The 24000-nt window shown below is 40.6% G+C and overlaps 1 protein-coding gene across 4 annotated transcripts in view; it reads right to left on the bottom strand.

Annotated features, from left to right (window-relative positions):
• The window catches only part of arhgap32b (Rho GTPase activating protein 32b), a 124719-nt gene that overhangs the window by 33582 nt on the left and 67137 nt on the right, over window positions 1-24000 (bottom strand). For 3 of the 4 annotated variants that reach the window (XM_053649552.1, XM_053649553.1, XM_053649554.1), the window contains exons 6-7: window positions 6803-6889; window positions 1689-1826 (exon numbers count right to left, since the gene is read on the bottom strand). In XM_053649552.1, the coding sequence (XP_053505527.1) occupies window positions 1689-1826; window positions 6803-6889 (225 nt within the window). Of the gene's footprint in view, window positions 1-1688; window positions 1827-6802; window positions 6890-10403; window positions 12994-24000 lie in introns of those variants that run through there. The other variant, XM_053649555.1, reaches the window with a different exon arrangement.

The raw sequence follows: 24000 nt of genomic DNA, 5'->3' as shown, positions 1-24000 counted from the left end.
CTGAAACTCAGAGCAGAGATTTTATGGGAAAACCTGCGCCGTTGGTTTGGTCTATGGAATTTACTGGAGCAATCATTTACATTTTATCCAAAGTGACTTTCATCTGAGACTGCATACAATTGAGAAGTTGAGGGTTACGGCGCTTTTAGGTTTGCTGCTTGGGCGGGTCTTAAGTAATATGCATAGAACTTAGAAAATAGTGATTCAAATGCCGCTTGTTGCTTGCTGCAGTCACAGAAAACACAGCTCCATACCGTGCACTTACGTGGAAAAAGAATGCTCACTTGTTAATTTGTTGTTTGCTAGTATGAACGCATGGTGAACTTTTTGCTCTTAACTTGTTTCTGTGATGTAGTAGTGTTCTTGCTTGGTGTTTCAGCTATATAGAACAATTCAAACTGAAACAGCACCTGATGCCTCCATCCACATAGCTCAAGCTGAAGCCACTGACTAACAAATGTGTCCAACATTCCATATTTAATGTTTGTGGTATCTAGTACATCATATACAGCATATTTATAACGGATACTTCAAAATGATGGTCTTAGGTGCACAATCTACTGATTCATACACTCACACTACCATGCATGCTGTAATGTGAAATTCAAACATGCAGCACTATATATCCAGTGAACTGTATCTCCTGAACGTAAAAAAAAAAAAAAAAAAAAAAACTCCTATAGCCTAAAAGTGGTTTTATTGTTTCTCTAAAACAGGGGCTCCAACTTTTTGCACCCCCATTAACTGTAAAATAAATTTCATGGACCATCCTTAGCACAGATTTTTTTTGCCGTGATTACTGTATGAATGTGTACAATCAATCATAAGTTGTCTATTTATTGTGGTCATTAGGATTTTATTCCCGAACTTTCCACCAACAGAACACATTAGATTCAAACTAAATGTTATTTATAGACCTACTTGGTTTTATGTTATTGAGGTTTGGATTAAACCCATTTGATTCATGTGACCAGCCAAACAGGCTAATAACTATAAAAGCTCGATAATAAATATAAGTTTGGTAATGGTGGGTTGTAATTTCCACCACTGTAACTAAATTATTTATTTATTTTTTAAAATCATGGACCCCTTGGCTATGCTTCACAAACTCCCTCACAAACCCACTTTAAGAACTTCTGCCCTGAATGCATGTACCATGCCACAGGAGTCAATGCTAAAAAGAGGTTAGGCCTCAAGAAAATGGTTTGACTGAACTGATTTAGGAATAAGCCATGATTTTTTTAACCTTCCTAAAAGACTGACAAATCAGTCTCCACGATGGGGAGCTTGTGTAATGGTAGAACAGAGCAACACACAGGAGGGTGTCCACTTATCAACAGAGAAACAAAGAGCCTTCCATTATTGCTAACCATAATGGGCTGTATTAACAACCACACCACTCAGTCGTCAAAGCAGGTTGAAGGAGCTAAGAAAATCTCTCACAGCTCAAGTATACCACTATAGAAAATAAAATATAATCCCATATTGTGAGCAGATGAGGCTTTTTCAAACACTGTAGAAGAACAGCCAACCATCAGATGCTATTAAAACACATGGACATATAAATGTACAGCGCTCCGGAGGTGACTCAGGCCATGTAGGATTGCAAACGATTGACTATTACTCTTAAAAGCCAAGAACAGTTGTAAAGGAAGTGCAGAGCGTAGGTAGTGTGTCAAGTGCCTTACCTCTGCTCTCTCTCTCAAGCTGTCATATCGCGGCAGCTCTGGGAGCTGGGAAAAGCGCCGGTCATAGATACACAGATGGAGGTGTTTGTCCAGGACTCGGAAGTCTTCATAGCTGCGCCTCACCATCCAGCTTCGTCCCTGTGGGGCGGTAAGCGAACATCACTCAAACAGGAAGACAAACTAGTACACTTCACAGTTCATTGCTCACACACGGGCTTAGTGCACAGCAGGACAATGCACTGACCACACATCATACAGATGCCATGACATCAATCGGTCATCCGATGTTTTTCCCATTGCAATAGCCAGTACACAGATTCTGGTTATGATCGGTTGGGCGGGGGTGGGGTGGGGGGGGGGTTGTCCAGACATGCTGGAATCGGACATGATCCAGGAACTCCTACTTGGGCAGAGTCAAGCCAAATGTCCTGGAAGTGGAGTGTGTTTCAGGCTACATAAGTGTGTTTAATGTATTGTTTTGTGTTGTGTGGGTAAGGGGTTAGGGGTGAAGCTCAGGCTTATAGGAAGACCTGGATATCAGACCCAAATCCACCCCTTGGACTTTTGCTGTATAATTCACAGCAACGTTCCAGGACGTTTTCATTTTTCAATGCTGCCATAGTTGAGTGCTGAATGGCTTCCTGAGTTTTTGTACAGTCCTGATCTTAATCCCTTTGGCAGGCCTGGAAGAAATCATTACGTAGCAGTGTGTAAAGTTGAAACCTTTTAAATCAACATATGCAGCTTTTGTCTGCTTGATCAATGCCGCTAGGATAACGATAATTATTGTTATAGAAGCTATGCATTTAAAATCCAATAACCTTTCTGTATAACCCTAATAAACATGCATATAACCATTAAGCCAATTTGAAAATTCACATCACCTGCATCTTATAGGCCAGAAAATATAGTAGCCCATTTTCCCACTGCCTTATTTCCAGGGACATTACACATCAATAATGCACCATGAATGGTACAATGCAACAGAAAAGTTGTCATTTTGAGCAGCAAAAATTGAGATGAATCGTGGAGTTCTAAATCACAGGTTCTGCTTCAGGTCAGTGCTGGAGTTCAGTTACTGTTAACAGACTTCCTATAAATCTTTCGCACGAGCTTTACAGACACAACCCCCCACCTCCATAGCTCTAATAACTGTATGGCTATTAAGGGAGAAATCATTGTTATAGCATTGTCTGCTCTGAGCATCCCTAAAAGCCTCCATAATAGATCCCAATTCACATAGTGAACAGATGAGTTGCGCAACCAGTATTTTCATCTTGAGAAATAAAATAAATTTGACATGGAAGCTGAAAAATAATATAACCTGCAAACTATTAACCTTGCCTAACATTAGTACTGGCTCCTTGATGAGCTGCAGGATGTGAAATGGTCGTCCTGCTTGCGGTGTTATTGTGGGATGTTACTTCTACTCTTCCCCATTCCACAAGTGATGCGATGTGTCCTCTTGTGAGACATCCATCATAATGGCAGGTTTCTGGAGCCTGACTCCGAGTGCACCATAAAGCTGTCTATCCTGTACGCCAGCACACCCACAGAGCGAGCGCTGCCAAGAAAGCGGCTTTAGTAACCCTCTCTCCGAGCCCTTTAGCTCATAACCTTCATGACTTCTTATTTCACAACAGACCTCAACATGCCAATATTAGCTTGGTAGAGAGAAGTGGACATTACAGAGAAACTCTAAAAACATGCTGCATCACTGAACTATGAGCCTATTTTACCAAATTAGGACCACTCTGATATTCTGTTCCTTTTTCCTCACCTCATTGTCCAACCCACAGAGCTCTAATCCAAGATGAAACCTCAGTGCCTTTGATACAGCTTTCAAAGATCCCTCTGAACCAGAGCCATAGCTGAGGAACTGGTGAAGCTATTGGGAAAATAAACAAGGGAGTGCAGCCTGTGGCGCTTTATTCTCCTGCTCCCATTTCGTTTCATATGGAACGTCTGGAGCTGCCATTGTTTGGGACTCCTTCTTTAAAAGAGTGTGGAAATAAAGCGATCTATGCATGTGCATCTGCGCTTTCTCTGGGTTAATTCCACACCACTTTTTTCTTTTTTTACCAGAAGGAGCAGGCCTGTGGATTTGGTACTGCTCTCACACACAGAAGTGGAATTTGAAACACACACACACAGTTTTTCCACACAGTCAGGATGAGAGTTGCCATTATTCAGGCAAGTGCATGAGCAGGATCTTGTTAAAAGGCTCTCAAAGCTTTCTATGCTATTCACTGCTTTTTTTGTGATGTGGCTAAGAAACCTCTCTTTTCCCCCACAGACATCTCTACCACGTTTGCAGAATCATAATACTACATATAAAAAAACAAAACCTTGTTTATAGTTTGTCATGATGAGAGACAATGATGAGTTTCATTCAGAAAAGGACACATGACACAAAATTTGAGGAAAATTATCCAAATGTTACACATCAGTGAGTGGCAAAAGCATGTGAACCTTTGCTTTCAGTATCTGGTGTGACCCCCTTGTGCAGCAATAACTAACTAAACGTGTCCGGTAACTGTTGATCAGTCCTGCACATCGGCTTGGAGGAATTTTAGTCCATTCCTCAAAACAGCTTCAACTCTGGGATGTTGGTGGGTTTCCTCACATAACTGCTTGCTTCAGGTTCTTCCACAACATTTCTATTGGAGTAAGGTCAGGAATTTGACTTGGCCATTCCAAAACATTAACTTTATTCTTCTTTAACCATTCTTTGGTAGAATGACTTGTGTGCTTAGGGTCATTGTCTTGCTGCATGACCCACTTTCTCTTGGGATTCAGATCATGGACAGATGTCCTGACATTTTTCCTTAGCTGGTATAATTCAGAATTCATTGTTTCATCAATGATGGCAAGCTATCCAGGCCCATATGCAGCAAAACAGGCTCAAACCATGATACTACCATTACCATGTTTCATAGATGGTATTTTCCTTTCTCCAAACATTTAAACTTCTCATTTAAACCAAAAATTCTATTTTGGTCTCATCTATCCACAAAATATTTTTCCAATAGCCTTCTGGTTTGTTCATGTGATCTTTAGCAAACTGCAGAGGGACAGCAATGTTCTTTCTTGAGAGCAGTGACTTTCTCCTTGCAACCCTGCCATGCACACCACTGATGTTCAGTATTCGTTTGATGCTGGACTCATGAACATTAGCCAATGTGAGAGAGGCCTTTAGTTGCTTAGAAGTTACCCTGGGTTCCTTTGTGACCTCGCAAACTATTACACGTCTTGCTCTTGGAGTGATCTTTGTTGGTTGACCACTCCTTGGGAGGGTAACATCCATCCATCTTCTATACTGCTTATCCTCTTCAGGGTCACGGGCAATCCTGGAGCCTATCCCAGGGAGCATCGGGCACAAGGCAGGGTACACGTAATGTAAAGTAACATAATGAGTGAATCTCCCCCATGCCACGCGCAGACCAACTAATTGATAATGAGATTCGTTGACAACGAATTTTATCGATTAGTTGTTGCTACATATGACAACTACCAAGTGGAGCGGGTGAAGGCTAGCATCAGCATGTGCGTCCTCCGAAACACGTATACTCAGACTGCAGTTTGAATGCCATGTCACAGGGCAGCTGAACACACTTGGAGGAAAACATTAACTGCCTTCTTCCACATACATGAGCTTACAGATGCCCATGACTGGTTAGTGTCGCACCTCAGGAAGAGAGAACAGAGAACATGGCCAATTATACTCCCTTGGACTCCCAGCCATAGATTGATGTGGTACTTGTGATCTCCTGATAAGGCGAATGCCAACTGGTTACCAATCCTAACCTAGGTTGTTTTCTTGATTGAGTCACCAACTAGACAGCTTGAGAAGCAGTTGAGTGTGCTATAATGCTCCTGGCTGTCTTAAGAATGCAGAGAAAGAAATCACCACCTTGCTTTCAAACTCCTGCTTATGATTTGTAATTAGCTACACATTCACTTGATTGCCAATTCATGCACTTTCAAACCTTTCCTGCATCATTTATTTGGCACATGGTTGTTTCCATGTTCTCAGACCCATTTATTATTCTGTTTTCCTGACAGTTTCCATCTAAGAGAATCCAAACACCAGTGCTTTTTGCGTTTCAGGGATCTGTATGCTATATGAGCCAAGTATCTGTGTTAATATCACTTCTACTCTCTGAATATCTCCTTTTTGAGTCTCACGGTCACTTTTAGCCTGCTTCTTAGGAATCTAGAACTGAAATTATGTAAATATGCTTTGTGTGCTTTCTGTATTAAAAATATTAAATTAAAACTAAAATGTATGGCTACAATCACTGAAGTTGTAAGGAAACATTACAGTATTGTTTTGTCAGTATTGTCCCCCCCCCCCTTTGATATTGAATAACAAGGTGTATTCTGTTACTTGGAGGAAAGCGCTTTCCACCCGCTTCCTCATGCACGAGCTCACAAACGCCCATGGTTGGCAACTGTTGCTGCGACTGGAGAGAGAGAGCACAGACAATTTTTGCTCCCTTGAACTGCAGGCCACGGATTGCTGTGGCATTATCAGGTTTTGAAACTCGCAATCCCCATCAACGATAGAAATGTACATTTTGTGGAAGTAGTCCGTGTCAGCACTTTGTAACAGTCAGCGCTATACTTGGAACGTTTTCTGCAATTGGAAAGGAAGGAGGTCTTTCGCGTTAACAAACTGTTTTTCGTGTCTTGTTAACTTCAAGAGAATGTGAATGAACAATTATTTATAGCTGCTATATTGTAAGTGATAAGAGGAACTAGCTTGGTTTGTGGACATTCCACAACAATAGATGCAATTATAAAAATATAAAAAAGTATGACTTCCAGTTCTTTGAGAAAAAAGAATGGTATTCATTGGTACATTGCTGTTATAAGAGGAATAAGACATTTTAGGATATGTTATAGGAATATATCGAAGATTGGTGTGATAACAGTAACTTTGTTCGAGTGGGGCCGCAGCACACCACTCAGTCACATACAGTATTCAGACTTTCCCTTAATGACTGCAGTGATTAGTCCCATGTAATACTAATTTTACAGGAGGTGGTCATCCAGGTGTTTGCGTATGCTATTATTGTTGATCATCTGAAAAGTGCCAAAGACATGCACACCTGACAGTAGATGTGAACCAGGTACACCAGCTCTTTTGACTCCAGGCCATTCCGGCTCACTTCACTCTGCTCTTCAGCGAGGCTCAGCTGAAAGAAAGAAGAAAGAAAAAAAAAAAAAGAAAAAACACACACACAAAGGTAGAGATGTAAATAAGGCTGTTAGATGAAAACTGTTACGTTTAAGACACATTAGCGGTTTCACATCCTCTAGTCCTTTGCTAAGGCTCCGTTCACAGCACTTCCATTGGGTGCTACAAGGTAAGCTGAAGGGGCATTGGATGATTTGTCACCAGCTGAGCATTTCTCCTACATACTATGAATAATAGATGACGATAAATGGGATTACTGCTGCAGTGTGTTAAACTGGCACAGCAGGAGATCGCTGCTATTCTACGGAGATGACATCTCTAAGTGCACACAAATCAAATTATCTGGAGTGTGTCATTCATAAAGAAATGCAGCCACTCAGAACATGGATCTAGTTCACTTATAAAGCAAATAGTATGTTACATGCCCCAATTAAAGACATTGTTAATGGCGCATCATGCCATAATTAGGAATGAACTGGCACCAGCTGGCTCCTACATATTACATCTCATTCTCTCCGTTCCTTGCTGATGTGACGGGATCCGAAAGCAGAAACACGTAGGTAAAGGTCAGTTACAGAAATCACATTAAGCTTGATATTACATTTTCCCATGTGCATAGTACGCTTGTGTTGATTGCCGATGGTATTCAGAGGCTATAGAAGTAAATGCCAGAATACATGTTGGGCTTTACAGGTGACAAACTGTTCTCTGCTCAGCATCACTCTCGACACTTCTGGTGTGTGCGTGCGTGTGCGTGCGCGTGCGTGCGTGCGTCACGTGTCTCTCCGGCCTGCTGTGAATCACTCTGTGATTGACACATCATTACTGCTGAGCCTCAGATGGCTGTGCTGACAATAAAAGATTGGGAAGCACCTCAGAGAGAAGCGTGCATTTATATGCACACACACACGCGCACGCTCCATTATGTTCTGCTACTCTACAAACAATGATGCCTTCCTAAATCAACCTCAACATCAATAAACAAATAGGGATTTCTTTGTATCTGGCTTTGTGTCATCTGGTTTGCTGAGGCATTTAGCAGAAGCCCTTATATATGTATTCTACAAGCCTCTTTTATTTGCATTTATTTATTCCAGATAACACTTTGACAGACGTTTCGGCATGTGTATAAAGCTCCACTAACAAATTGAATCTCTAATATCAGACAAGAGCAGCTCATTTTAACCTTGCTTTACAGAGTGACCTCTACCTGGAGATTAATAATTGGGCAATGAGTGAGCCAATCACACGCTTTTGCTCACACTCACTATTTATTGCTGAGTTTCCTTAATTTGGCGTTAATTTCTGCAATCGTAAAATCCTGGAGGGACAATATAGAAACGAAGCTGCAAAGGCAGTCTGTTTGATTTCCTCACGGTTCTGATGTCACTACCGTGAACACGTTTATATATGTCTGCCTATACAGTATAAAGCAGCTGGGCTGACCCAGTTACATTCAAGAAAGTCGTGAGTAAAGGAGTCTCCACATTGCAGTCTGAGTGTTTACACCATTGAGAGCTGGCTCACGATGGATAAACCTCTAACCTCAGTCAAGTAAAGAGATCAGCCAATCAGAACCGAGATCGTTTACATATATCAGACCTTAAACAGATGTATATCAGAAAAACCGTCCTGTAAAATGAAAAATAACTAATTTTGGGACAAAAACTATTAAAACAATTTTTTAAAGGTCAAGCAAAGTGCACAGTGTGGGTAAATGAAGCCTGACTGCTCAGAGCAACACAAATACAGCAGGTTGTAAATCCTAGGATACACCATCCTTGAGTTAATGCTTAGTATTTCGAGCATGAAGGAGCTCGAGTGGGATTGTTTATTTGAACTGGATCTATGTAAACCCATTAAACCCTACAGGCATTTATAGCACATAATAATAATAATAATAATAATAATAATAATAATAATAACAACAATAACAACAGCAGAAGCAGCACAGAGACAATCAGCTTGTCTTACAATAAAATCAACTCTTTTTCTTCTACAAATTCAGCTCCACTTTTTTTCCTTTGCATGTTTTTTCTTTCTTTCGCATGTATTCATTGTTTCTCTTGCATGTTTCATTCACATCCTTTTGTCTTTCTTTTTCTTGCATGGTCTTTCTTTTGTTCTCTTACATGTTTTTCCCCATCTCCTGCATAGTCTTTCTTTCTTTCTCTGTGTCTAGCATGTTTCTTCTTTCTTTTTTGCATGGTTCTTGCATGTTCTTTCTTTCCCTCCCTCGTTCTGGCATGTTCTTTCTTTCATTCTTTTGCATGTTTTTTGCAAGTTCCTTCTTTCTTTCACAAGATTCTTGCATGTTTGTTCTTTCTTTCTTCTTTGCATGGTGCTTGCATGTTCTTCTTTTTCTCTGTCTGGCATGTTCTTTCTTTCATTCTTCTGCATGTTTTTTGCAAGTTCTTTCTTTCTTTCTTTCACAAGGTACACGCATGTTTGTTCTTTCTTTCTTTTTGTGCTGTTCTTGCATGTTCTTTCTTTCCACATTCATTTCTGCTTGAAACTTTACCACTGCTTGTAAAAAGGTAAAAATATATAATTATTATAATAAAAAAGCAGGTAAAGTCATTAGTTACTCTTCTGTGCACAATGGAAGGTTGAGCCATTGGTGTATTCATGGGAAAGTGAGCCTGAACAGTAAAGGAGAGATCACAGAAAGTGTGGCCGAGAACCCGAGGTGGTGGTTTTTCACCCGGGTCATTAGTGAAACTGCACTTCTGGCCAGCTGAGCTGCAGTACTCATCACACTGCCTATGAGCCAGAGTGGCTCTTCCAAAAACTCTACGCAAGAGAGAGAGAGAATGACCTATTTATCCAGAATAGCTCGATATAACCGCTGCAAACCACAGTGCACTAACACACTCACTGCAGAACGAGCATGGAGAAACGTCCCTCTGCGAACGCCATGACTACAAATCTAACCCGGCTGTTAGGTGCCATGTCTAAATAAAAATACTTTCCCTCGTGACCACACAGTATCTTTATAGGTATTGCTGGTAATGAAGACCGAAATGATTGTACTTTTGAACAGAGTTGGAAAATCGTTCAAGACCTTGATTCCACTGCGGGTGCATTCTGGCCGATAGTAAAAACAATTTTTAAAATTATTATTATTATTATTATTATTATTATTATTATTATTATTTATTACTTAGTTTCATATTCTGGTCAACAGTGTTGGAGCATTCTTGTCCGTCCCGGTCGTGTGGTATCATCAGAAGGACTATTCTGTGGTTATGGACAGAATAGAAGTTTTATAGATAAGAAAACTTCAAATTAACAAATATAAAAGATGTGAAAAGATCCACTTGTAGAAAACAGCTGGAATATAGAGCTCCAAGTTAACAGCAGAAGCAAAAATGCATTGATTAGCTCCCTTGGTATGAAAAGACATCCAAACATCTGTAGCCTTTAGATACAAGGTGCAGAACAGACTATAAGTAAACGCCGAACAAATCAAGAGCAGAAAGAAGAGAAAGAGAGAGACAGGAGGGACTCACACAGACTCAGCGTCCTGTCTGCACCGGTAAGATGTTTAAGCCAGTCTTTTGTTCCTCCTCAATGCTTCCTCCCCCTCAGCCCGCCTTTCATCTCCATCACTCAGCGGGAGCGTGGTTTGTGGGAGACACACACTTGCCGCTCCGCTCAGCAGATATCGGTGGTGCTGCCTCTCTAGTGCTCCGTCCTAACACGGTAGCAAGACTTCGCTCCTCCCACTGACGCATTCATACAAACGCACGCAGCAGAGTGATGGCTATTACTGGATTCTGCAAAACTGCTCTGGTGTCTCAGCTCCACTGTTTTGTTTTTCTCATCATTCTCCTGATGCCCCACACGGTCACCCAAAGTCCTGATTATTCAGCATGGGATTAAACCACATGCCCAGTTTGCAGACTAACAGAGGTACGACTGAACGGAGAATGATGTATAAGAGTGGTTCTGCTCGATGTACCAATCTCGAATATCCTTTCAGCAGCACATGCTCCAATTCCCTCCTGCCTTCCCCTCTGTACAACCTCCTCCCCCTACGCACTCTCATTGGTACAGTCCGTGGGACAAAGCAGTGAACTAGTACACCAAAAGGCAAGGGTGGAAGGAGGGGGCTGCCCTTGCAACGGCCCAGACTGCTTCTCCAGCACGTGCCCTTGTGCGCTCTTTCCCCCCTCTGGGATTAGTACGGGCCAGACGTCAGGAACACTCTGACAGAGACAAATACCGGGAGAAGGAGAGACTGTAAGGGACAATAGGTGCTTGGGCAGGAAGACAAGAAAAAACAAAAAAACAACACAAACCCCCCCCCTCCCAAGAATTCACTGCCCATACTCAAGCCAGTAAACAGTAATATCAAGAGCAGAAGACTTCTAGATTACTCAAACCAATTCATGCTGTTTTCCATTTCGTTTTTTTTTTTTTGGTTTGTTTACTGAATTTTCTTTTTTTAAAACCTGGCCTGTATGAGATCTATCCAGCTGGCTGTGTGGACATCTCCAAGCTAATCATGCAATCCCAAAGCAGCACGGTTGATGTTCTCAAGAGAGCACATGGCTTTAGATGAGAGGTGAAACCAAGGCGACGTCCGTGATAGGAGTGTTAAAAAACACAGGCCATGGAGGAATTAAATTTGCCACAGCTGCAATGGCATGCCATCACATCTGAGGACAATTATAAAGACTTTCCTGGAGGAGCCTCAAGACACATAGCAGCGACACGGAAGGCGAGAAGGAGCCAAGAAACCAGCGCACAAGTGAGAAATCTCTCCTGAGAAACTATTACTGTGGAGAGGAAGAAAAAAAACAAACAAACAAACAAAAAAAACAAACACATGACTATGTCCATTCTGTGGTGTCAGAAATATACAGTGTACGAGTATACTTCTTACATCATTATTATTTCAGTAATGCAGGCCAAAGCAAATACTCGGGAACCACAAAAGCGAAGATGATCTCAAAACTCACATAACCTTTCCTTAATCAATTTCATATGACACACAGTTTGCAAAGGATTGCTAAAGAACACAATGATCAAATATAGAGCTTTTAGTGTAGGCTTTAATAACATCTCAAAAGAACACATGGAGATCCACAGAGGAAAGTTTGTATACGCTATGTAATGGCCGACTCTTACTGAACCATCAGAATTAAGTCACTCTCTGAAATCTTTGAACAGGATCTCAGCCAAAATTTACAGAATTTTTTCCCTGTACACCAAATGTAATCGATTAGCCAAAGCAGGTTTTTAAGGGTGTACCCATACGTCTGTGCATCAAATAATACATTCAAGAGACTGCATAATAAAGTAGGCTTAAATTATGTGAGGTGTAATAAACATTTAAGCCTGATCAACAATGCCACAGCCACCCCTGGCCTGGAGACAAGAGCGCGAAATTGGCCGTGCTCCCTGGGTGGGATGGATGGTACACTCAACATACACTAACGAATCATGGGTGTCTATGAGCACGTGTATGTGGAAGAGGGTGAACAGCACATTCCTGCCCTTTGATACACTATGATAAACACTTCTCCAAAGCACTCTGCAAGCAGAAACTGGAAGATTTATTGCTTTAATGAACACATCTTAAACCCGTTAAAGCTTGTTCACTGGCCAGTTTGGTGTGCTGACAGCAGAGAAAAAAAAAAAGTTGAATACAGAGACACTCAAGAATAGGGAATCAAACATAATGCATTAAGTTTTCCACCCTGAGCTTGATTTTTACAATTATATCCTATAAATGAAAAATTTGTGTTTTAAATAAAAGTTTTTAAATTGTTACTACAACCTGTTTAGTCCCATTATTTTATACAACAGAAGCCAAAACTCTAATGTCAATTAGTATTAAAAGAGCAGTCAATTCTCTAGTTTTGTGAATATTTGTAGACCTGTCGCATCAAGTCATTTATTATTTACTATAGAAAATGATGCATATTTAAAACACATTTAAATCAGTGGATCATTAATAGACCACGAATGAACATCTTTAGTGATATCTCTTTGGCACTGGTAGGATGGACAACCTATAAACTGGGCCCAGGCTCATAAACTGGATCAGAAGAAATCAAATTCAAACAAGTATAAACATCATAAAATAATAACCCAATAGTGGCCTGGTTTATGTATGCATGCATCACCAAAAAGCCACATGTTTTCGAGTCAAGAAAGGAGATCTATCTTATATATATATATATATATATATATATATATATATATATATATATATATATATATATATATATATATATATATATATATATATATATCTCGGAGTACTGAATCTATACAAGAGATGAATATCCAACAATTTTATTGCATTAACCAAATGCATAAAACATGAGCAGGAAATTTGCACTTAACTTCACCCAGCCTATAAATAGCTTAGAAACCTACACTAACAATGAGTACGTTTACATGGACAGCAATAATCTAATTATTGACCTTATTCTGAATAAGACAATATTGTGATTAAGGTGTTTACATGAGTTGCTTTTAGAATATTCTTTTCATGTTCCCGTTTTACATGTTATAGAACATAGATCGATTAACGGCACACATCATTAAGTCCCCACTCCACGCCACCCGACGTTCCCTCCAGAATTTCACGTATCAACATACAGTTCATCTTTGTTATGGTACCGTACACAGTTTTTGGCCGTTTCATTTATAATTTTACGAAAGCTTCAAGTGCAGTTAATTATTTGTTATGCTGTACATGCAAATAGATGACTGCTTGAAGCCGTGGGCTGCGCCCAAAACCACATGCTTACCTACTATATAGTAGCCGAGACGCATGTATTTCGCCTACTATAGGCCTATAGTAGGTAAGCACGTGGTTTCGGATGCAGCCGTGCTCTCGTTTGCCGTTAAACGGTTGAGCACTGCTGTGTGTGTACGTGTCCTGTCGCAAAATGCGGTGAAAACTCCCACATGACGTTAACAGTGTGATTAAGGTGTGTACATGTCTATAATGCACATCGATAACGCGACTAAAATAGGAATACGCCACATATTTTGTTTTTTTTTTTACTTCGAGTATGACTTTAGCCGGATTAAGGTAATCAATAATTGCTGTTAATAACCAGAGTATCAGAGTATTGTCTTAACCGGGTTAACATCAGATTATTGTTGTCTATGTAAACATACTGAATGTCACTCACAGGATGTGGATGTTGCTTTTAGTCTGATGGCATTTCAAGAAGTGGTGTGTACCCCTGAAAGAACACCTTACAATTTCTAAATATCATCAAAGCAACTAAGATTAATGGTGCTGCATAAATGACCCATTTCTTTTGGTCCTATGTGAGGAGTAATAATAATGCTGGTACTAAAGTAGGTCACATCTCATCTATGTGATGTTTTTTTTTATTGCCGTAATGAAAAACCTGACACCCTGCTCTACAGATCCAGTTCAGCAGCTAGCACACATCACATACACCATCGCTCTATAATTAGAAGTGCAGCCCAGTTTCAAACTTCAAAACGAGCAGGACCTTTTATTTATGTATACTCTATATTATACATTTTTGCACACATTATGTAAATAAGAAGGACAAGCAAGTGTCAGACGCTTTCAATGTGGCACATTTAGAGAACTACACGAGAACTGCATGGCAAAGATGGATGCATTAAAGCAGCTCAGCAGAGTGTGGAGGTCAAATGCAGTGGAGAGTGGAGGAGGAGGTGGTCAAGCAGATTGAGACACAAGTAAGTATATGCCCCCATCCTGATTTCTTCTTCCTTTCTCATACTAAATAGTTTTAGATCTTCAAATGAAACATCATAATACAAAGGCAATCTGAATAAACACACAATGCAGTTTTTATATAAAAAAAATTTTATTGAATAAAAAAAAAAAAAAAAAAGTTATCCAACACTCATCACCTATGTGAAAAACTAATTGCCCTCTTAAACATAAAATCTGGTTGTGCCTACTTTAGCAGCAATAACTGCAACCAAACACTTCTGATAACTGACGATCAGTCTTTCACAGCACTGTGGGGGAATTGTGGCCCACTCTTCTTTGCAGAACTGCTTTATTTCAGCCTCATTGGAGGGTTTTCGAGCACAAACTGTCAGGACTTTGACTAGGCCACTCCAAAAATTTAATTTTGTTTTTTTCCTGAGCCATTGGAGTTACTCCTATGCTTGGGATCATTGTCTTGCTGTATAATCCAGTTGCACTTGAGTTTCAGCTTATGGTCTGAAGATTGGACATTCTCCTTTAGGACTGTCTCCTTTAGAATCCATGTTTCCCTGAAGCAGCAAATCATCCCCACACCATCACACTTCCACCACCATGCTTGACTGTATGATGTTCTTTTTGTGGAATTCGGTGTTTGGTTTATGCCAGATGTAACAGGACTGCTGTCTTCCAAACAGTCCCACTTTCGACTCATCAATCCACAGAACATTCTCCCAAAAGGTTTGAGGATCTTCAAGGTGTGTTTTGGCAAAATTCAGACGAGCCTTAATGTTCTTCTGGGTTAGAAGTGGTTTTCACCTCACCACTCCATGGATGCCATTTTTGCCCAGTGTCTTTCTGATAGCGGAATCATGAACAGTGACCTTTATTGATGCAAGAGTGATGGATGATGCATGAGTAGTTGCTGTGCTCTTGGAGGAATTTTGGAAGGCCTGCCACTTCTGTGAAGGTTCATGACTGTGCTGAGTTTTCCCATTTGGAGATAATGGCTCTCACTGTGGTTCTTTGGAATTCCAGACCCGTTGAAATAGCTTTGTAACCCTTCCCAGGCTGATGCATTTCGATCACCTTCTTCCTCATCATTTCTGGAGTTTCTTTTAATTTTGGCATAGTCTGTTACTGGGTAAGATCTTTTAACCACGCTGTTAAAAAGTTCTATATAAGTGTTGATTTGATTGAACAGGGTTTGCAGTAATAAGGCCTGTTTGCGTCTAGTCCAGCTGAACCCCATTATGAACGCAGATTTCATAGATTTGGGGAATTAGTAACAGTGGCAACAGTTTGGGGAAGAGTCACATACAGGTGTGATGGTTAGGTGTCCACAAACTACTTTTGACCATACAGTGTATATAAAATATTACAGATAAATGTTTATTTAACTGCAAATGTTTCAAATGTATAGCAACAAAACATGATAGTTACACCAAATGTTGTGAGAAGCTATAATGGAAATGCTTCTGGCAGGAAAAACACTGCAAATAAGCATCAGTTTTGTCTCATGTGGCATCACTTACGCTACAGTAAAACAGAAGCAGGACACCAGCAATACGCTAATATCTTCCTGTCCCTCCACTTGAACGTGTCTCCTCCACTCTCCCTGACAGAGCTTTCTCTAACAACTTCTCTATTTCTAAAGGGAACTGGAGGTATGTAGTGGCAGATGAGCTATTACTACTCCTTAAATGTATTATCTATGGTCTCTAGTCTCTTACTATAGAACAGTGTTAAGTGAAATACACACAAATACATGTTGAAGTCTTGAATCTGACTGCTCAGACGTTGTTCATTAATTACATCAAGACATATCACAGGATAATGTTAATTTGCTCGTCCTAATACGTAATCATTTCTATATTAACAGCTAATTTAACTGGACTTGTGGGCAGACACTCCACATAATCTAATCTAAGCACAGTAATGAACAGACATTTCAAACAACCTGACATTTAAAAAAAATATCTGACATAGTGAAGCATTCTGGAGAGAGATGCTTATTTAACAATTATGAAAGAAGTCTCCAGTGTCAGCGCTTTGTACTGGTCAGAAGTAAAGCTGTATTATAAATTCTTTATTCTAATATTTTGAGATAATGGATTTTTAATTTCCATGAGCTGTAAGCCGTATTCATCAAAATTAAAACAAAACAAAAAAAAAAGGTTTGAAATATTTCACTTTATGTGTAATGAATCTAGAATATATGAAACTTCCTCTTTTTATAAAATTTTGCCTGGACAAATGTGACTACAAAAGCACAGTGTAGCTGTCGTTGTGTAGCACAACCGCTAATGCTCATTCTGTCTGGAGCAGTACAACAGAATAGGTCATAATATTTAAAAGGTATTCAAGTACTATTTTCTTGTGCATTTGAAATGGAAATGCTTTGTGGAATAGCCATCGGCTGGGTGAATTGCTCACAATGAATGGGGGTTGTGACGGACATTAGTGGTGATTAATCGCACATATAGTGTGGGGGTTTTACAGGTCTAAAAAAACTGGTAGTAACAAGAAAAACAGAGGTTAAACTCACATGTGTAACTGGCATAAGAGACATTTTCTAATATCCAATTCTTCCCACATACTGCTGATAATTCAAATATTTATTTAGTTCCCATACAGAAGCATTCACTGACTCTGCCATTTGCAGCTTTACAGAACGCTGATGTGCACAGAAGCACACAGAAGGAGGTGGGGTCAAAGAAAAGATCTGCAGCTTCCACCTCCCCCTCCCCCAACCATTTGTTTTCTCTATCAGTACTCAACTCCACCAGCTGAGACACCATGTCGTTAAGGCACGTACACAGAATGCACATGTACAGTGTACACATGAGCAGACATGCACGCCCACTGCAGCACTGCTGAGATGCTCAGACTGAGTCTAAAGCTGGCAGATCATGATCGAGCCATACTTACAGGGTCTGGACTCCGAGGATGCTGACGCTACAACAGTATTCCCAAATGACTCCAAAAGAAAAATTAGTCCAAGCTCATTTTTGATGCATCTCGTTTTATAGAGACACAAGTTGCATGTTGCTTTGCGTCGTTTATGATTCAGAAATGAAAAACTGAGTCTTTTCTGTCATTGTTTTTCTTTTTCTTTATTCCTCAATTTTCATTCAAACTGAGTAAAAATCGTCAAGCCAGTACCATATCTCCAATCAAATCGTGATTGGAACGCATCATTACACCCCTAATAGGAACTGTGATTAGTATTAGCTTGTACACACGACAAACAAACGTTTACGAAATCAGTAACGCAAACGTAAGAAGCGGTGATGAAACTGAGCAAAATACAGAACAGTGCAGCACAAGACAAACTCAAACATAAAACTCTTAAGCAAAAATACACTGCCAGACTTGAATAACATCCCTCATGGGTAATGCAAGTATAGATAAACTTTAGCCAAAGACTTGCTTCATTTTATTCAATAGCGTAAACACGATATGCTTCCACAAAGACGTTATCAGAATAATTTATACTGAATCGTATAAAATCCCTATAACCAATCTATATAACTTATAACTCATCATATTTTGTGGTTAATATGCATTAGCTACCACATGTTAACATAATTAATTAGATTTCCAGAGAACGAAAACAAGGGCAAATACAACAGAGCTAGCTAATGAATTTATCATTTGTTCACCCTTTTTATAATGGAAACAGAGTGTGCTAATGAAGCACTAATGATACCCAGAACTCTCTCAGAAAAAGTTTGTGATGGCATTTATTACATTTACATTTATTCATTTAGCAGACGCTTTTATCTAAAGCGACTTGCAAATGAGGAAATACAAGCAAAGCGATATATCAAGCAGAGAACAATACAAGTAGTGCTACCATACAAGATCTTTTTTTTTTTTTTTTTTTTTTTTTTAGGAGTTAGTTAGGTGTTCACGGAAGAGGAGGGTCTTTGGCTGTTTTTTGAAGATAGTGACCGATTCTGCGGTCCGGATTGAGGTTGGAAGTTCATTCCACCACTGAGGGACAGTCGGTGTAAAGGTTCTGGAAAGGGACCTTGAGCTACGCCGAGTAGGCACTACTAAGCGTCGGGCATTAGTCGATCAATTATTATGATTATGATATAACCCAGTTCACCAACTAAAACGTTTTAAAAATGTTCAAAATTAGTTTTCTCTCAATTATAGCATCAGGAGATTTTAAAGACTGCAGCTTGCACACAATTTTGCCTTTTCTTCATGCTGTGGAGTTTTATTGCATCTGGGACAGTGTGTGGACACTTGCACGCAAATATACTGTTATAATCTGATACAAAACATCATGGTCTACTGTTTACTAAGCAAAAATCTGATCATAATTGTACATTATTTAATTGTACATAATTGTCACTGTGTGCATGTATATGGAGCCAGTGAAAGCTGTTAAAATCTGAGCGAGGAAGAATACAATATAGTCAGCAACTGAGAAGCCAAATGACAGCATAAGCAATCAGCAGAGCGAAAATCCAGGGCAGGTTAGTTTATTTTGGATCTCGGTGAGACAGAATAATAAAGGCAATCAGTCAACTAGAGGCAGAACTCAACCAAATATTTCTTCTGCCTCCTAAATCTGGGCAGCGACATTAACCGTGCAGAAGCCGTATCCGTTTCCAACAGTCTGCCCAAGACTAGCAGATGGTGCAGATCAACACATTAATACTGGCCTGAAAATAAACAGCTGACCATTCCAATCTGAGAGGAAACACGGGCTTCCCTGTCCTGTAGTGAGGACGGAGAGAGGACGGGAAGGTGACATCTTCATTTCAACTGAATGAATCTTCATCCAGTGTCGTCCCGCAAGGTTAACTGGCCTTCTTCACTGGCCTGATGCTGCTAAGTGTCTCCACTTGAGATAGCACTACAACTCTAGCATCAAACTGATGTGTGTGGGGTTGACAGTAGACATACTGACCCCCTGGGGTGGAGGCAGCCTCTCTCAGTCTCTTCTCTTCAGGCTGTCTGATATCTTAAAGAGCCCACATGCCATCTACAAAAGCCGAGAGGTGAAAGTGGTTGACTCACTCCACAGACCATATAAAAGATGTGGAGAGAGACAGATTCAGAGAGGGAGACTGATACTAAAGATCTGAGAACACTGATGTACGTTTTTTGGGCTATGTTACACATGCACACAAGCTTGAATGAACACAAGAAAATTTACAAATAAACCCCTCCACTGCCAACACGAGCAACTTGTCTGAGCAACATAGCAAAGGGTGAAAAATAAGCACCCTGACCTGTGAAATACTCAGCAGGTTAGAATTATTTAGGAAAATAATAATCATCATCATCATCATCATTATATAAAATGCAACACTCTGTGACTGGTACACTACCTGGCCAAAAGTATGTGGACACTTGCCGGACACCTCACCAGACACCAGTGCCTGTCCTCACTAATGCGCTTGTGGATGAATGGGCAATTCCCCACAGCCACGCTCCAAAATCTAGTGGAAAGCCTTCCCAGAAGAGTGGAAGTTATTCTAACAGCAAATGGACGAAATCTGGAATGAGATGCTCAACAAGCACATGAGTATTACGGTCAGGTGTCCACAAACCTTTGGCCACATAGAGTATCTTTATCTTTACCTAAAACTACTGAACATATATAAAAAAAAACATGAAACAAGGACACTACGATTACAGTAGCGCTGGTGGGGATAAGAGATACGGGATGGAACATTGCCAGAAGCCTGATGGCAACACAACTAACCGATCTACAGCTACACATGCTACGCATTATTAATCATTAATGCGTGTCAGCCATCAAAGAAAAGCTACTTGTAAAATGAACTGCAAGGTTTGATTGGTAAACATGGCTATACAATAACATTTTCATAACAACTAACTTCTAGACAATAGAGCAGTGGTCACCAACCTTCCTCCTGGAGATCTACCTTCCTGCAGGTTTCATCTCCAACCAAAATCTAACACACCTGTTTTAGCTGATCAAGAACTTCTTAAGGCAGTGATTAGATGGTCAGGTGGACACGATTATGGTTGGGAGCTAAAGTCTTCAGGAAGGTAGATCGCCAGGAACAGGGCTGGTGACCCCTGCAACAGAGTAATAATTATCCTTGCATTATGCATGAAAGATCAAGCCGCTGCACAAGCTCAGGTCTGGCGCACCATCATAACAAACCTCAAACTTACAAACAGAAGAAAGCAAAAATATATCTCTGGTAAGACATTGGCAGTAAAAATGCACGCAGCAAATTCTCACCTGGAGTACTAAACTACAGCAACACTAATCGGACTAATATAATCTAATCTTGGAGCACTACAAACTTTTTTTTTTTTTTTTATTTTTTATTTTTTTTTTTAAAATGCAGCTTATACAACAAAGCGACATAAACTGATTCATTTATGTCTGAGAAGACAAAGTTTAGGGGAGTGTGTCTTTTACCACAGAGTGCCTTACATATCGTATATACAGTAACGTTCAAAGTTCAGATGTAAGATGTGTCAGAACATCCATTCAGGGGGTATTGAGGGCCTGGCACTGAGGTTGTGGAGTAAACTGTGTTCAGGAGGTGTGTATCCAGGGGAAGAGTGCCGGAGCGCCATTTGAGAAACGGGGGCAGGAACAGCACGCGGCCCAGTAACAGGATAGTCACAGCCACTGTAAAACCCTCGCAGCAACTGGATCCTCTCGCTCTCTCACTCGTTCACTCAGCAGGCCAGGAGGGGAATCCATGGAAACTATTTCCTTTGGTTTAACAGTCACTGAGGGCTTAGAACACACAGACCAAGGGGGGTAAACACACCCTGCCATAGCCTGTCTATTTTCTGCAGTTGGCAATTTCAGGCTTGGCTGTAACTAAATCTGAACAGCACTTTAATCTTTGACTCATTGTGGTTCGTGTGCAGTGCCAGGTACCATGCCACATGCTTCCAGTCACGGCGCTGGAAAGACCTTCAGTACAAGTTGTTCATTGTGTGCAATGGCAAAGCCAGAGACAATAAAAACACACCCACGTCCACTGTCCATTGATATGCGAAATGCAAAGCAAGCTCCAGAGTGCGTACACACGCAGTCTTTTTTTCCAAGAGTGGAAATTCAATCCTAATCCGAGACTGCGTAGTCACGAGAAAAGCTTTCCGCTCTGCACTTTTCAGCTGGGATTTGGGGCTTTGCAGTAGATGTTGTTTTAGAGTTCATTAAAAGTATTTCAGCATACACTGCCTGGACAGGTCAAAGCAGCTACAAAAATGTCCACTGATTTAGCATTTAGTTTAAGGTGAAGACAAATCCGAGCGCTAATAGCCCAATAGGCATTTTAATAAGATCTAAGAGACTTTTAAGGTAACTAATTCCCTTTACTCACAGAGTTCACATGGCTAAGTGTGCTGTGCACAGTGTGAACGCCTCTGGCTGCATCTCAGCCCAAATCAACACAATATCGCTTGACTCAGGTCTGTAATTAAAACCACCATTCATAAATCACACTGAGAAGGATGACATACAGTGTGTGAGCAGAAATACAGGGCAGCAAACAGAGTCCCATGCTAATAGCGCACAATGCACAAGGAACACATTTGTTTTGAGCTCCGTTTATACCCGGCTTGAATCTGGAATCTGTTTTGTGAATAAACCGCGATTATGAGCAGATTACCAAGCAGCAAAGGGATGGATTTACGTCATGCTCCGTCATTGTGATACCCTACTGCTTTTGCTGCCCATGGGCAAGAGCAATCAGCTACTGCCCTCTACTGGAGGCACACTCACACACACACACACACACACACACACACACACACACACACACGTATTTGCTTCACTGCTCAAGCTCATAACTACAGAGAAATTCTCAATGTAAATATTTCACATTCACAGATGTATCAAGACTGCTAAGCTGATTTACAGTATATTTTAGCACCAAAATTACTTCATAATTTGTTTATTATCTCAGGCTGAAATTGGATCCTGAATGGTACCGACGCTATCATCAGGAGACTGTGAGTCAAACCGATTCAAATCATCGAAATCGGTGCATGTAAACGGAGGAGGACAGCTCCTGCTCTCCGAGAAGCACATTTAGCTGACCTGATATTGTATGAGCGGAAATTTGTGTCTTGGAGGAAGTACATTTTAGCCCCAAAACTCTCAATCCTGGTTCGCTGGTTTAAGAAAAATGAGGGGAAAAAAGTAGACTTGGTAGATTTATGGGATCTAGCCAGCCATGAAACTTGCCTAGAGATTTCCATTCCAGCTACAAGAAGAATGAAGAGAAAGAAAAAAAAAAAAAACGTAGCGCATATGCATCTGCTTTCCTCAGCTTCTCCTCCACTCTTGTTGCGAGCAGATGAGGCCAGAGAGATACGACTTCAGGTGAACTCTGGAGCCCCTGCATCCACCTAACGATCATTTAAAGACCAAGATCAACTGACTAAACGTGTGGATTCAGCAGAGGCTCCTGCCCGGCTGGAACAAATCCGTGTCCACACCGGCCTTTTGAGGAGAACAGTGAAAACCCCCGACCAATTTTATGACGCTGAGGTTTAAACACAAGATTAAGGAAAAAAAAAGAAAAGATTGACATAATCAGAAGTCAACTATGGCCATGGGACACACTGTGGAGTTAAAGCTGCAGTACTGAACTTCTCTCTATCGCCATCTCAAGTTACTTGCAGAGTTTTTATTTATTTATTTTTTTAGGTGGGTTGTGTGTCGGCACTGTTCCTCGGCAGGGAGGAGTCTGATGGTTTGAGTTATGCGCTCCAATACTTGACAACGGCGGTGGCGGCAGATACAGTTTTCTTGGAGTAGAGGTTAATTGCTCTCTCTCATAGCTAGCAGAAAATTAGTGCAATTCACCATACCGACCATAACAACAACAAAAAACAACATAGTAAACTCGATACCTAGCTGAACCAAGCGAACAAGTGCGCTAATGTTTGCTAGCTACCTATTGAGCCACTGAAATGTCTGACCTGAAAAGCCATCTCTGCGTCGATCTTCAAACCCTACAGATCTCCGCGTTTTCGCCACCTCTCAAAAAGCCATGCCGATATTTATTCTCATTTTAGCACACACTCGGTCTCTTTCCCTTTTCAACTGCAGGCTCTCCGCAGTTCGAGGTTTCTTGGTTTAGACAACAACTGATTCCCCATGTGTCAATGATTGCAATTTAGAACAATCCAGATTAATCTGGATTTTCATTCGTTTTCATTTACGTTGCACGCATACTTCTCAGACTAAAAACACAATCGGGTACAAATATAGTATTGACGCACCCTGTGATAAGATGTTGTTCAGGTGTCCAGACTACTTGCTGAGCTCCTTTGTTCAGGATTAGTATTCGAAGCAGAAAGCCCCCGCTTCGTTCCCACCCTGAGCTTCTCCATCCATTATCCCTTACGGTGTGTACTTCATTATCAGCTCTAATCCCGAACACAAGAGCCCA

The sequence above is a fragment of the Ictalurus furcatus genome, chromosome 18 (assembly GCF_023375685.1).
Source record: "Ictalurus furcatus strain D&B chromosome 18, Billie_1.0, whole genome shotgun sequence".
NCBI classification, from domain to species: Eukaryota; Metazoa; Chordata; class Actinopteri; order Siluriformes; family Ictaluridae; genus Ictalurus; species Ictalurus furcatus.
Note: the sequence above shows the minus strand (reverse complement) of the source record. Positions and strands in the feature narration are given on the sequence as shown.